The following is a 16,918-nucleotide window of genomic DNA, read 5'->3' as shown; positions in this document are numbered from 1 at the left end:
TGGAAGAGGCTGAAAATGTGCGTAAGGTGTTTCAATTCGAAAATATAGATAAAAATTAGTTTGAGTAAAAAACGAAACAAAATGTTTCTTATAGTCATTAGATTTTCTGATACTGAATAATGACTTTGTTCTCATATACATTAAATAGATAAATAAGCATAAGAAATGCTTCCAACAGCATCCTTTTTCATTTCATTTATCATTATTATTTTTTTAATTTTACAAAATAATTTATCAACAGATATCAGTGAGAAGTCTCGTGTCAGGTTTGAAGATGTGGGAAATCCTGGTGTTGTACCATGTGATGGCACACCCTTTATAATACTTGCCAGGTATGAAAGACATTGCTTGTTTGGCAAGGACAAACACAGGAAAAAGTAAGTAATGCAAAGGGCAGAAAGAGATACTCTTTTAAATGTACGGTGGATTTTGAATTGTAAATATCACATCCAACAACAGAATGGTTAGTGTTGTAATTAAGTGTAGATTGGTAATTTTGTCAATCTCATATATTCACAATATATATCTGTTCTGGAATATAGATTGGCTTTTGCTGGTAATCTCTAATTAAAATATTAAAGGCCTAAAACATAGAAACAATGAAATTGACCCCCCCCCCCCCCCCCCCCCCCCAATGAGATCTCTTGCTACAAGTCACCTACATTACTACATATGCTGCATATGACACATCTGCACCCTATAGTGCACTTCCAAGACTTACATTGACTGGGTCAGTCTGGTAGATGAGAAGGTCAGTCTGGCAGATAATGATGTAGTTGAGTTAGGTGTCCGTAAATAGACGGGTCATGCGTAGTGAACCATGACTTTGCGCACTCGAAGTCAAGCCATGTAACTATTCAGACATTGTTTTTTAGGTCACCTGAATTATTCAGGTGACCTATTGCTATCTGTTTTTGTCCGTCGTCGTGCGTTAACATTTGAACATTTTCAGCTTCTTCTCTGAAACCCCTTAACCAATTTTGACATATAGCATCTGTGGGTAGAGGGGAACAAAAATTGTGAAATTCGTGGTCCCTGCCCCCCTGGGGCCTGAGGGGTGGGGCAAAAACCATCAAAATGAGTGTAATTTTAAAAAATCTTCTTCTTTACTCCTGGACATCAAGAAGCCAAACTGTGGGCATAATTATAATGAGCGTTGAGCCCTCTACCAAAATTGTGAAATTCATGGCCCCTGGGGCAGGGGTTCTGGTGTGTTAGGGTGGGGCTCTATTGGTCATATAGTGAAAATGTAGAAATTCTTTGAAAATCTTCTCCTCTGTCTCTGGGTATTAAGTAGACAAACTAATAGCATGGTAATGGTGAGCAAGGATGCCTCTTTCAAAATTGTGAAATTCATGGCCCCTGGGTCAGGGGTTCTGGTATTGGGGTGGGGCCCTATTGATCATATAGTGAAAATGCATTTTATTTCTTTGAAAATCTTCTCCTCTGCTGCTGGGTATTAAGTAGACAAACTAATAGTATGATAATGATGATCAAGGATGCTTCTTTCAAAACTGAAATTTATGGCCCCTGGGTCAGGGGTTCTGGTGTAAAGGCGGGGCTGACCACATAGCTATTCAATGTTTCTTCCATCCAAAAGTAAAATTCTTATATTTAAACACAAACCTAATTCAAACATTGGAAGGTTGTTACATGATACTCAGGTGACCTATAAGGCCCCTGGGCCTCTTGTTTAGCTCACTTGAGCCAAAGGCTCAAGTAAGCTTTTCTGATCAAAATTTGTCCGTTGTCTGGCGTCGTTGTAAACTTTTCACATTTTCATCTTCTCCTCAAGAACCACTGGGCCAATTATAACCAATCTTAGCCAAAAGCATCCTTGGGTGAAGGGCTTTCAAGTTTGTTCAAATGAAGGGCCATACCCCCTTCAAAGGGAAGATAATCACAAAAATGCAAAAATAGGGTGGGTTCATTTAAAAATCTTCTTCTCAAGAACCACTGTGCCAGAGAAGCTGAAATTTTCATGAAAGCTTCCTGATGTAGTGCAGATTCAAGTTTGTTCAAATCATGGCCCCAAGGGGGGGGGGGGGGGGTAGGTTGAGACCACAATAGTGGATCAAATTTTTACATAGAAATATATAAGGAAAATCTTTAAAAATCTTCTTCTCAAGAACCAATGAGCCAGAAGAACTGAGATTCATATGAAAGCTTCCTGACATATTGCAGATTCAAGTTTGTTCAGATCATGGCCCCCGGGGGTAGATTGGGGCCACAATAGCGGAACGGGTGAATCAGCACTATACAACCTGGACTGATATTGATTCACAAAAAGGTAACATGGATTGTAAAGTATTATATTTAGCGTGTACTATATTTGGCGGCAATTGATTTTTCAACAATTTAGCATAGATTGGATTTAGCGCTTTGTAAATGTGCTACATAAAATCGTATACATGTATGCACAAGACATTTAGCCAGATACTTGATTTAAAACAACTTGTATATGACTGTATTTGCTGGATTGATTCCTTATAGGGAGGAACAACTTAATGAAGATATCGGATCAGAAAAGAACATCAAATTATATCAACGCTCAAGTTTATGGATACAATGTCACTAATGCTGATCTCAGGTCTCTGAAGAGTCCAAACTGGTTGACTGATCAGGTAATATTTTCTTGTTATATAATGTGTTTCTTGTGGAAAACATTCATATTGCCAGTTGGTCTGTTACTCTAGCTTCAGTAGGGTGACCTAGGATCCAGTAGAGCGACCTTGGATCCAGTAGGATCCAATAGAGTGACCTATTTCTTTTAATTTACTGTAGCACAAGACACAAAAAAGTAAAAAAAAAATATATATATATAGAAAGGGGTATTGATAATTAACTCTTCTCTCTCTCTCTTCTCTCTCTCTCTCTCTCTCTCTCTCTCTCTCTCTCTCTCTCTCTCTCTCTCCCCATACTTTTTATTCGATATAAACGTAAAGATTATTTTTGGAAATATTCAAAGTTTATTTTTATTTCCGGAAAATGTTTGTCCGCATTGGTGTTTTGTTGTTCACATTATTGTTCATGTAGGTCATCCTAGCGGATCCTCGCCGCTTACCAAACATGCACATCCATCATGCCGCTTGCTACATTTACGCAGTACCAAAAAGTGAATTTATTGAAAACTTTGAGTGGGATACAACATCACGGTGCATCACACAAAGAATAAGTAACAAAGGGCACTTCAGTTTGTGACCAAGTGGTAAGTACTTGTATTACAGACTGTATTACTAGACGGTATTCATGAATCGATAGTCTATCAGGTACTCCTTGTCAATATGACAATCATACAATATGACAATCATACTCTAGGTTATTGATACGGTCTATCGGATACTACTTGTCAATATGACAATCATACATGTACCCTAGAGTATTGATACGGTCTATCGGATACTACTTGTCAATATGACAATCATACCCTAGGCTATTGATATGGTCTATCGGGTACTCCTGTCCAATATGACAATCATACCCTAGGCTATTGATACGGTCTATCGGATACTACTTGTCAATATGACAATCATACACTAGGCTATTGATACGGTCTATCGGGTACTCCTGTCCAACATAACAATCATACCCTAGGCTATTGATACGGTCTATCGGGTACTCCTGTTCAATATGACAATCATACCCTAGGCTATTGATACGGTCTATCGGATACTACTTGTCAATGTGACAATCATACTCTAGGCTATTGATACAGTCTATCGGATACTACTTGTCAATATGACAACCATACCCTAGGCTCCAGTATGGATCCTCCTCGTCAATTAACATTTTACATTGATACAGTTTGCTGAAATTAAATTTGAGATATAAATATATCATGAGAATTGTAGGCTTGTGAAGTCTCTATATATAGTTACAGATTTAAACTTTGTTGCCAGCAGGTGCATTTATGATGCTCTGACACCAATTTGCCTCTATTTTTGTATTTAGGTTCACAAAATTGTATGGCAAGATTGTCAAGACACAGTTTGACCCTCTGTGGACTTTGATGGCATTCCTTACATCAATATAGGATGGATGGTAAAAGAATGTCAATGACCAGACCGGCAGAGGAGAGCAAAAGAAAAGAAGAAACAAAAACAGGTAATGATAAAGTTTGAAATTCAAATCAATTCTCATAGAAAATACATGTATATAATTTTACACATATATTTTCTTAAACTTTACATAAAGAATTTTTTTTAAAATTGATATAAAAATTAATATTTTTTAAAAAAAAATTCCTATGGACTGTGACTTTTTGTCCCGTGATATTTTGTCCCAATTTCACATAATTTCTAATCGTGACTTTTTGTCCATGGTAATTTTGTCGGTGACTTTTTGTCCTGTGATTTTCTGTCCTTCAATTGCTGAAAATCACCAAGACACAATGCATGCACGGTAACAGACCCAATTTTTTTTAACGGAGAAGTAGGCATCGTCTTTCCAGCATAGGTGTTATTTACCTGGAGTTCCCAAGGTGGGGATGGATGCTAATCTTTATACACAAGTAGTGTCAGTTACTGAAATACACAGGAAAGGCAACACCAGGATTTTGTAGCATTAGATAATCAAAATCAATATTGAGATAGCAACCTAATTCAAACACACAACGAAATTAATACATGTTGATTTTAATTTCATTCAAATTAATACTTTTATTGACTTTTATTGAAAATAAGTTATATTGGAATCAACCAAATATTCAGGACTGAAATATGTCTAATCAAATTCTGCGACATAATTACATGACATCGTACCATTTGTACGCAAATATTCAAAATGTCTTCCCACCACCTGACTATTGACTGGATATTGGGTTTTAAAATGTCATGCAAAATGTTTCACTCAGTCCATATCAAATGTTTGTTTTGGAAGGTCCACTCCGACTACCCGTGAGCTGCATTAGGATAAGTACTACATGGATACATTTAATTATTTGTAATTCAGTAAGATGTTAAAGGACACATCTCGTGTTTTCAAAGTATACAGAATTATATGCATTTTGTCTTCCTTATGCTTATAGAAATTAATTGTAATAGTTCGTTCGCTGAAGTATTGCGATTATTAGCCACAATACGGACTTAAATCTAAGCCCCGATTTCAAAAAGCCTAGTTAATTAGATAGGTAGTCACGTGGTACAGTGACGTCATATGCGACCTTCGTCGATCAACTTGTTGTAAAAGTAGTGTTAGATATTTTTAAAAACTCGGGTTTTAGGGGCCTAATTTATTTACCATGGATAACATTTATTTCAATGTTGACAAATTTCCCGAGTCTTATATCTTTTAGCCACCAGTGCATACAAATAGCGACCCAAATGTAGCGACAAAAGCGAGTATGAAATCTGCATAACTTTGCGAGTAAATAATGTTTACATCGGATCACTGTCTAAACACAATTTGGTAATGCCATTTCTGTAAACAACTGTAATTAGTGTTGTTGCTTTTCTAAAATAAACAGTGCAATTATTATTAAATTTATTTTTGGAGAAGTTAGATAGGCCTAAATTATGATACGATTATGTATCATTGACAACTAGGCCTACTGTCACAGGTGCATTTCGAAAAAGAAAAAATAATAATAATGATCAAACTTATTGTGAAAATCACAATACTTTTAAATTATTTTATTAAAGCAATTTTATTAGGCCTAATCATTATTTTTTGTTATCAACACGTTGTTACTTAGGAAGTGGGAGCGCGGCGTGCTGTTGTTGTAAACACATACCCGTTCCTTAAAAAAAATGTAAGCATTATAATTCAATTCAAAGTCGGGAAATATTATATTTTATTATTTATAATTGAAAGTTCAATTATCTTTTATCTTTAAATTTCTTTTTTAAAACTACCAGTTGGTAAACTCTGCTAGCAAAGTTCTGCCTATATGTTGTTACAAGGTGAAGGTCAGTTGGTGCGAGTGTGTATTGAATTCGAGAGCAGAGCGGAAAGCATATGCCGTAGGCCTATATGTAACAGTGCGTAGCTTCGATAGAACCATTTTCTCGCAGTTTATCTACGTATTTGTCCAAGTGCTTGTTTGAAAAAGTACAGGGACAAATTCTACTGGGGGGTTTTATGGCAAAGTCGTTGTGCCGACAAAAAATATTCACGTCTTGTCCCTCATACCTTCCTTCGAAAATTGAAAAAAACACAGTCCAAATCTTCTCTACTGACAGCAAGTACACCCTTAAACGGCACAAAACACCCTAATGCAGCGTTATTTACACGCTGTTAATGTGATAATTGTTTGTTTGTCAATTAAATCTAATCTGTTTATGAAATGACTATCAACTGTTTTCAAATCTTCTCGCTCGAGGTCGCATATGACGTCACAGATAATGGCGCGTAAAATATCGAAGAAAATATGCATATCGCAAGATTTGAATTTCATCGCTTTCAAACTCGAAAACTACGCAAACTGTTTCATTTAAAACACATGTAAAGTAGTTTTAGGCATGAAATGAATTAATTTTGCTGAAAAAATTAAAAAGTTTAAAAACATGCGATGTGTCCTTTAAGGTGTTGTACTGTAATTGTATATGTGGGTAGGTGGGAATATGTGTATAGAAGGACGTGTGTCCCCATGGCCGAACAGGGTTCTAGATCTATCAATGCTCTCTCTCTCTCTCTCTCTCTTTCAATAAGAATGATGTTTTGTGTTGAATTAACTTCGCACGAAAATATGTACTTTGTTTAATATAAATGTAGTAATACATTACACGAAATTCACGGTGTAATTCGTTGTGCCTTTTTAAAACTACCCAATCCTTGATGACTTTGAAGTAATCATCTTCCTTGTGTACAATCAGTGATCTTGATAGATGAATTAACAATACATTGAATGAATGAAACAAGCAAAGAAAAAACCAAAAATCAACAAGAAGAATCAAAAACATGATGAATAAGTCCATAACAGAATGCTTGATTTTAAAAACAGAAAAAACTCGTAAGCCGAATTTCCAAACATTTAAAAATAAAATCGGGGGAGATGACTCGCATTTGTTTACGGTACAAAACCGATCAATTTTTTAACAAATGTTACCGCGACGGGAACAGGTAACTGATAGTCATCCTGCGATGAGAATGCGGTTTACCTGAGTTACCTATAGATTACCGCGTTCGATTTTTCCCATCTCAGGAACGCGGAAAACAAGAAATCCGCGTTGCCCGTACTGTATGTCGATGATATGTAATTAACTTGTGATATTTTACTTACAAGTCACTTACATTCTATGATTTTATATATATAAAATCTTGAGTAGATTACCATATCAGTTTTAGAGTACATATATTTTGATAGTTCCTGGTTGTTTCAAGTAAAAATGTAATGTCGGCTCTCATGTTATATAAATGGACATTACTGTAGCAACTTTTTTGGACAATCGGGTATCAAACCCGCGACCATTGCACTACTAGTTATGTGTGATTTAAGTCTGAGCTACTTTAAGGCTGATATACAAAGTATGGTAATATTACTACAATATAAAATTTTAACCTATTTCAGAAATCATATATTATCTCTTCATATCATGCTAGGAGATGAAGAAATAGTTTAGAAAAAATGGCAGAAACATCACATATCTCCTTAATGGTACTTGGGGTCTATAAGTATAGATATTTCTACATTTTTAGGTAGATTCATTCAACAATAAGTTGCTGAAAAGGAAGATATCAAAAAATATCAAACAAGCTTTTTGCAAACAGCGACAGAATTCAGAAGTCAATTGTTTATTTGCTGTCATATCCAAGTGCCAATGACCACATAAACCATTTTACTGGAGAGGTGCGTTTTGATGATCAGTAACCCACTAGATAATTCTTATATTTTGTGTTACCATATATTTTCAACATAGCTGTTATTCATTCAAGATATTAAAAAATTCCTTGACCTTGTAATTTGCAGGAATCGCACAGCGAATAGATTCAAGGCTGATAAGCCGCATAAAAGAACTTGTTGCTGATGGGGTAAGAAATGTTCCTGAAATGAAGAGACACTTGTCAATTTCGGTGACAAAAAGACATATACCTAAACCAGGAAATTCCAAGGACAAACAGAAGATTCTATCCATTGGATAAGGATATTAAAATCCACATGGATAATGCCATTGACAGCTTAAGGTACATATTACACTTTGCATATTACACGTAAATATTTGCATTTTAATCATTTTTTATCTCTTGTTTAAATTAAAGTCTAGTATAATATAACTTGTTTAGAAGTTATATCTATATTAATTTTGTCTTTGAACTAACAAAGCTAAATGAAAGTCTTATATTTAAATGGCTGTGGTGAAACTAAGGAATTCCGTATATAAATCTGTAATTGCATGTGCCTCAATAGGTATTCAAATTAATTTGGAAATTATTCAAATGAAAATATTTCTGATGTTTGATCATTACTGTTATCAGGTTTTCCAAGGATGACCAACTTAACCTTGAGTCTTTGGTAGAGACCTGGCAGGAAAGTTATCCTGAAGAAACTCCTTTTTAAGGACATCGTAAGTTTGTGAAAAGTTTAAGGAGGTACTCTACATTCTCCTAATGGCTGACTTCCTTTTAAAACATGGATGAAATTAAAAATATCAGCAATATTTGCCTATTTATTTAAAAAAAAATCATCGCCTAGCTGAGTATCTCAGTGGGTTAGCATGTCGACTGCTGAACTGTACTTAGCGGGTTCAGTCTAGCAGGTGTTTTTTTTTAGCTCACCTGAGCTAAAAGCTCAAGTGAGCTTTTCTGATCACCCGTGTTCCGGCATCCGTCCGTCTGTAAACTTTTAACATTTTTGACTTCTTCTCAAAAACCACTGGGCCAATTTCAACCAAAGTTGGCACAAAACATCCTTACATAAAGGGAATTCTAAATTCTTAAAATAAAGGGCCAGGCCACCTTCCAAGGGGAGGTAATCAAGAAAAGGTAAAAATAGAGTAGGGTCATTAAAAGAACCACTGGGCCAGAAAAGATGAAATTTATAGATAAGCTTTATTAGGTAGTGCAGATTCTAAATTGTTGAAATAATGGCCCCCGGGATTGGATGGGGCCACAATAGGGGATCAAAGTTTTACATACAAATATATAGGGAAAACCTTTAAAAATCATCTTCTCAAGAACCACTGAGCCAGAAAAGCTGAGGTTTATATGAAAGCTTCCTGATATAATGCAGATTCAAGTTTGTAAAAATCATGGCCCCCGGGAGTTGATGGGGCCACAAGGGGGATCAAAGTTTTACATACAAATATATAGGAAAAGTCTTTAAAAATCTTCTTCTCAAGAACCACTGAGCCAGAAAAGCTGAAATTTATATGAAAGCTTTCTGATATAGTGCAGATTCAAGTTTGTTAAAATCATGGTCCCCGGGGGTCGGATGGGGCCACAATAGGGGATCAAAGTTTTACATACAAATCTTTCAAAAATCTTCTTCTCAAGACCACTGATCCAGGGAAGCTGATATTTACATGAAAGCTTCCTGATATAGTGCAGATTCAAGTTTGTTAAAATGATAGCCCCCAGGGGTCGGATGATGCCACATTAGGGGATCAAAGTTTTACATACAAATATATAGAGAAAATCTTTAAAAATCTTCTCAAGAACCACTGAGCTAGAAAAGCTGATATTTACATGAAAGCTTTCTGACATAATGCAGATTCAAGTTTGTTAAAATCCTGGCCCCCAGGGGTCGGATGGGGCCACAATGGGGGATCAAAGTTTTACATACAATATATAGGAAAAATCTTTAAAAATCTTCTTCTCAAGAACCATTGGGCCAAAGAAGTTCACATTTACATGAAAGCTTTCGGACATAGTGTAGATTCAAGTTTGCAAAAACCATGGCCTCCAGGGGTAGGTTGGGGCCATAATAGGGACTACAGTTTTACATGCAAATATATATAGAAAGTCTTCTGATATGGACCAAGGTGACTCAGGTGAGCGATGTGGCCCATGGGCCTCTTGTAATTTTTTTCAGATGGCTTTGTACTAAATAAAGTAAATTTGAAAGTTTTTAATTTCAAAATTTTGTTGTACACATCCTCCACTTTTAAGGTAGAGATTGATAGGTTGATGCTAAAAAAAATTAACCATTGAATTTTTTAAATTTCGATATATGTTTATGATGAATCTTTGATATAAAACATATTAAAAAATCAATGTTGGTAATCGACCTTGTTTGTGAGAAATATGGCAATTTTAATAGCACCTTCTTTAGTCTTTGCAAAGCGTAAAAAGTGAAGAAAAATAAGTAGAGAGCAATATACAAATAGAGCTATAACATTTTTATTGTAAAAAGGATCATAACTTGTCATATATGGTTTCAAACAACCTTTCACATAATTGTATATTACACATCAATTTCAAGGTCAGCAATCATTGTTAACATGCAACAACATTACTTCAACAAAGCTACATTGGCCTATCACCTTAAAATAGTGCACAATATTTGCACACAGGGTCATACTTTTGCTTTAGCTGCAAAAAAATTACCCATCAAATTTCTTATTTTATTTCATTAAGTGGTTAGTCTATTGGTAAGTTAAATATAAGAAAAAAATTATACACCATAATGGGGTTCAATATGGAACTAGCAAACAATTTCTAACCCCACCCCCTTTTTACAAACTACACATTTTCGTAAGAAAAAGGGTTATTAAAAGATGTTGTAAACAATCCATCAAAAAAAGCTTGCTGAAATTCGAAGATTCTTTGTAATACCTTTTTTAAATTAATAAATATAATACAGAAAGTATGTATTTCAAATTTTAGCTTATACTCTGTTGTAGTTCTCGTTGACCTTTGTGCACTTACACTCAGAATATAAATTTATCATACGTCATCACATTTGATGATTAATGTTAGAGTTTTCCCACATAAAAATCCCCACAAAAAATAGAAATACAATTTATATTTGTTAAAACAAATGTCTCCATTACATCCCAACCCCTTTAATATACTGCATGGTATGGAGGAGAAAGAATGAGCAGGAACATAGACATCATGAATTGCACTCGGCGCATTGAGAAGAAGGATTTAGCCAGCAGAGATAAACTACTGACTTTTTAATAACTTAAAATGTTTAAGCATTCGATCCCAAATTACCTCTGAGAATTGAACATGCCAATAAGAGGTTTCTATAAGCTATTTCAGGGGCGGTGTCAGACATTTATTTCTCCAACAGTGGAGGAAATTATTGCTTCTTTTATCGTATACATTTTTCTAAACAACATACCACGATTTACCTTAAACTTGAAAATTTTTGGGGGGTTCGCGCCGGTTGCTTACGGCCATTAAGCAGTGAGGGTTCTTTAGCGTGCCACACCTACTGTGACACTGGTAATCCGTTTTTAAGGTCATATCCAAGGACCCGTGACATTCACACCTGATGCCGAGCGTTTGGCAATGGAACTTTCATTACCTGTTTTAACGGCTTAGGTCTGTCGCGGCCGGGATTCGAACCCCGGCCTTCTGCATGCGGGGCGAATGCTCTAACCTCTAGACCACCACTGTGGCTCAACCCATGGATCTCGAGGCCCATATCAGCTATCTTGCTCTCACAAATATATATGTATCTTCATAAGTTTATGAGTCCTACTTGTAGTCTCACACTGAAACAAAAACTCGCTATTGGATAACTCAGAATGCATGCATACTGCATTATCTATTTCTAATTTCTCCCAGTTCACGGTATATATGCACTGAATGTGTTGGGGGGGAGGGGGGGTAGAAAATGAGAAATTCAAACACATTGATTAAAAGTTATAAAATTGGTATTTTATTTTCATTTAGAAATGTTTACTGATTTTGATATATCAAAAACTTAGAATAATCAACAATGACACTTCATCTACATTTATGCAATATTATTGTCTTTAAGAAAGACATATAATAGTATACATGAGTACATGTACTTGTTTTCAATTAAATTCACACTTTAGTATGTTGCACAATATAGCTGGGCTCACAAATACATTATTGATTCTATCCAAGTCCCACATTGTGCAGAAGTTCTTGAATTTTCTCTGTAACCTGTAAAGTTGTGGGGTCCAGGGGATATGACATCATCAATGTAAATGAAGTACCTGTTAAAATATATTCTGTATATTCTAATATTGAAAAGAAGATGAATATGATTATTTAATATACTAAGAATTGTCTTTACAAATGTCTGGTGTTAAAATAAAAAATTCTATCTTAGAAAATACTTTACCTTTCTTGCTGATTTTCAAGGCAAATTGCTGTTGAAGTTGTTGACTCGAAGCCCATTTCAACTTGCACTGCTCCTTAGGATGACACTTAGGGAAAAAATCATCATAATTAATATTTGCACAGTCAGTATTAATCATTAATTATACTGTGTCAGACAATGTCAATTTTAAAACTGTGTGTCTCAATGCATCTTCAGTGAACTTTAAAATACTGATATATTGAAAATTACATTTATTATGTTAATTTTTAAAATCTTGTCTGAAATCAGTATTACATATGTAACACTATGTTAAATGTGTGCAGTTCAGCAATGTGAACTCTTGCAGTAGTAGTACATCTGAATGATTGTTATTTACTTTATATTGTTATAGCTAACTTCTATTTAAACTGTACATACCCCATACACTCCCCCCCCCCCCTTAATGAGGTGAATAAACATCATGATTATCATATTGCAATATGAGATGACAGATATGTTTTCATATGATAAACTGCCAGTTCATTCTAATAATACTAAAACAAGTCAACTCTAGATTTATCAGACATGTCTCCTTTACCAAGTGTGGGTCAAGAGAAGGACATACATATCTTATGTTCATACAATACATACATTTGCCTATGAGGGGGCTTGTGATTTTACAAAATATTAATATTTTAAATTGTAGACTTGCATGCTTGTGTGAAACATGAAACCCCAGATTTGAAATATCTCTTAGGTCAATGAAATTTCAAGATATTATAAGTACATACTATCATGTATACCAAATAGAAATTTAGTGCAACACCCCACCCCCCCCCCCCCCCCCCCCAAAAAAAAACTTGGGAGAGCCCTATTTTTTTAAATGTGGCATATACATGATATTCATTTACAATTACATGAGCATGTAGGAGTTATATTTTGGGCACACATGGAATACATAAATGCAAAGAAAATGAAACATCTCCAAGTTGTGTGTTTATAGATGTTATTATAAAATCACGTTGTGAAATAGCAGAGGAAAAGTGGGTTGAATACAAATTTAATTTGCCATATTTTTTCACTTACCAAACGAAATTATAATCTCGTCCACGTTGAATGCATCCATCGAATCCCTCTTCTCAGAAGAAACTTTGTTTAAACTCTCAATGACTACATAAACAGTATTGAAACTCGCAGCACTCAGAGTCGCGTCGGACATCACGATCACGCTACATCAACAACTTTGTAAAATTGTTTACGTAGCGCAGCTATGCATGGTCGTGAGGTAAAAAGTGCCATTCTGCACGGACGAAACATTTGGTCCACTATTATTACATTGACGTATTCCTAATCTAAACTATGGCCAACTGTCTCTATCTTTCGTCGAGACGACCCCCTCAATCATCGAGTCAGTCACAGCAACAACTTGTACTTTCGGAACCCCTTTATGTTTTTCAACTACTCTATGACGGTGTACGGAATTCCGGAAAATAAATTCACGTGAATATACACGATTTTTACTGATCACGTGATTGCTATCCGTCTCTACCTTAAGCCATATCAAATTTCTCTGGTGTAGCATACCTCATAAAACCAAAGTTGTTTCCAATAAAATGTTAAGGAAGTTTCTTTTGCATGGTTTTTTTTTTTTTGTATCTACACACACAGATATGATACTACTGACCACAGAGAATCCCCATCAGACGACTTCCTGTTTGTTCACCAGACAGCATGGCAAAGACGTCTTCTGAGCATGTATGGGACAGATACTTGCATCATGGATGCCACATATAAGACCTCCAAATATGCACTCCCTCTGTTCTGTATATGTGTTCAGACTAATGTTGGGCATTCCATGTGTGGTTCCTTCATGGTTTCCACAGAGAGTAAAAAAGCAATCCATGAGGGTTTGATGAAATTTAAGGAATGGAACCCAGGATGGGCTCCTAAGTATTTCATCACTGACTATGATGAAAGAGAAATTCAGGCAGTTGAGGAAATTTTTGAAGGTTAAAATAAGTTTATAATTCCAAGTTTGTTGTAGAATTGAAAGCCAAGTAAATTGATCCATGAAATCCACAGATATTTATTTATTCTGTTAAATTGATAATTTGTTCTTACCACAGAATGTACTGTATACCTCTGCTCTTTTCATCGGGAACAACCGTGGATACGTTGGTTGAAACAAATTGCACATGGGCTTGGTTCAAATCAAGATGAGATCATTGAATTGTAAGTAAATATTCAAGTATATCAATCCTCATCTATTGAAAAATGGCAGGGTAACAAAATTGTTTACATTTCTATACTGAAGAATTCATAATTTAATAATTCATTTGCAATGGGTTTTGTCATCAATAATTCCACAGGATGAGAAGAATAGCTAATGATTGATTCAGAAAATGAATGTAAAGAAGCTGTGGACAGACTGAAAGAACATCCTCATTGGCAAAGTAACCACCGGATGCAAAAGTGGTTTGACAAACAGTGGCTATGAGTTGCACATGTAAGTTTTTATGTTGAGACACTCGAGTTACTCAGGTGACCTATTGCTATTTGTCTGCATATGCAGCTCTAGGAATCTGACTCTTAAGGCGAGTCCAGAATAGTCATATAGTGTTAATATAACATATATTAAGTTAGGGCTATTCCAGAAATGATCAAATGGGGGGGGGGGGTCGGGCGGCAAATTATATTTTTTGTGTGGGTGGTCGTATTTTTTCATATTTTAATTGGTCCGTGGTTGGACTGTTAAAATTTTTTTTATTGTGGGTAGTTTCTATTGTTTTATTTTGTGCCACGTGGGTGTTGAGTTTTCAGAATATTTTTATTGTCGCTCTTGTCCTGTTTGTTACAAAACGTCGGAGGGAAAATTGAAAACGTGCTTTCGAAATGCTGCTTTCGATATCGGAAATCGGAAGTAACATAGAACTATTCAAGTTGTCGCTCTTTGCAGCGCATAACTTTCCATTACGGCACTCTTCAAATTAGAGGCGCGTTTAGTAGGGTCCCTTTGGACGTGATGGCGGCGAACTCTGTTCTGTAGATTATTACAGTTTACAGTGCATCGATTTTGGGTATTCCATTTTCTAATAAAAATAGGCAAACCTTAGTTGATTTATACGAGGGTACCGATGCGTTATATTTATCAGTCGGTGTGATGGTGATATAGAGGCCTCCGGGCGCGGGCTCCATTAGAAGACGAACGATTCGTGGAAAAACATATCCATACCCATTTCATGATAATAGCATCGTTTGGACTCCCAATCTTTCCAACATTCCCGCCATAGATGCCTTTGATTGTTGATGTGACATCGTTTCTTCAGAACTACTGTGATACAATGTCGCACAGGCATTACCGCGTCATTGACTAGAATGTTTGTCCCGAAAACCTCGCGAGATTTGTACCGTTTTCATTTTTAAAAATATTTTTGTGGTGGGTCTGGTTATTTTTTTTTTATTATTATTATTAGATGGGTCATTGTAAAATGAATTTATTAATTTGATGGGTCATGGGGTAATTTTTTATTTTTTTTATGGGTGCTTAGTATATACAAAAGGTGCCTCCCGACCCCCCCCCCCCCCCCCCCCCCCATGTATTTATTTCTGGAATAGCCCATAAGTAATATAGGGTTATTGAACTTATATCGGTGAATATTGGCACGAGTTGGCTGTGAAAATGCACGAGCTTGTGAGTGCATTTTGACTGCCAACGAGTGCCAATATTCACCTATATAAGTTCAATAACCCTTTATTATGTAGCTAAAGTATTTGGTTGTTAAGTTATATCCATTTTCACTCAGACTACTCCAAAATAGACGAGAATTCATCAATATTGCCAGTGTGCAATAACAGCATGCATTTCTTAACTGTTCAATATTTAACCCGTCATTAATGCATGAAGCAAACTGATTTTGTAAATGGGGGCATCATAATTTATGTACAGTAAAACATAATGCTTAAGTAAATATCAAATACCGGCTCTGTCAAATTCGGAGGACCGTCGTCTGCCATTTTTGCTTGTTTACGTCGTTACGGTAACGTCAATATTGAACGCTCATACTCGGAATGTTTCGGGCACATACAATTTACGCAATGTAAAGTTAGCGTTCAATAAATTCTCAGGATATTGAACGCTAACATTCTCTAGATTTTACGCAGATTTTAAATTAGACTATTTATTAGCTATATAATAATATAGCATATATTAAGCCTTTCATCAATATTGGCACTTTCAGGGACATTTGTGTTTTAAGAAAACATCCTGTTTTGAATGCCACTGTCGAATATTAAATTTTAACTTAGATATGCAGAACAGGAAAATTATTGAATATTTTGTAGCACTTAGGTCCACTGATGCAAATACAATAATAACATATTCTAGGTTCACAATTCTAAATTTATCCTGAAAATTTACACACTTAGCGAGAAAGATTTTAAATAAGTGTACCAAGGATGTTTATTCATAATCTGATGTCAGAGTGATCGCCAAAAACTTAAAGACCATACTGCCAAAATTTCTAAATCTATAACTCTTTTTAGCTCACCTGAACCGAAGGGTCAAGTGAGCTTTTCTGATCACATTTTGTCCGTCGCCCGTTTGTCAGTCTGTAAACTTTTCGCATTTTCGACTTCTTCTCCAGAACCACTAGGCCAATTTCAACCAAACTTTGCCAAAAGCATCCTTGGGTGAAGGGCTTTCAAGTTTGTTCAAATGAAGGGCCATGTCCCTTTCAAAGGGGAGATAATCACTAAAAT

The 16,918-nt window shown here is 35.6% G+C and overlaps 1 protein-coding gene and 1 long non-coding RNA gene across 2 annotated transcripts; one reads left to right on the top strand and one right to left on the bottom strand.

The window, feature by feature from the left end:
- Positions 1–11,744: 11,744 nt before the first annotated feature.
- On the bottom strand, positions 11,745–12,284 carry LOC130051145 (uncharacterized). The gene is made up of 2 exons (XR_008799515.1): positions 12,203–12,284; positions 11,745–12,074 (listed from the first exon to the last, which is right to left on the bottom strand). It is a non-coding gene; the product is annotated as an uncharacterized LOC130051145 (long non-coding RNA).
- Positions 12,285–13,019: 735 nt separating this feature from the next.
- Positions 13,020–14,651, top strand: LOC130051144 (uncharacterized). The gene is made up of 3 exons (XM_056152511.1): positions 13,020–14,169; positions 14,287–14,392; positions 14,530–14,651. Exons 1-3 carry the CDS (start codon positions 13,914–13,916, stop codon positions 14,552–14,554), a joined length of 387 nt encoding a protein of 128 aa, XP_056008486.1. The 5' UTR covers positions 13,020–13,913; the 3' UTR covers positions 14,555–14,651.
- Positions 14,652–16,918: the final 2,267 nt, after the last annotated feature.

This window comes from Ostrea edulis, unplaced genomic scaffold, assembly GCF_947568905.1.
Source record: "Ostrea edulis unplaced genomic scaffold, xbOstEdul1.1 scaffold_82, whole genome shotgun sequence".
Classification (NCBI taxonomy): Eukaryota; Metazoa; Mollusca; class Bivalvia; order Ostreida; family Ostreidae; genus Ostrea; species Ostrea edulis.
Note: the sequence above shows the minus strand (reverse complement) of the source record. Positions and strands in the feature narration are given on the sequence as shown.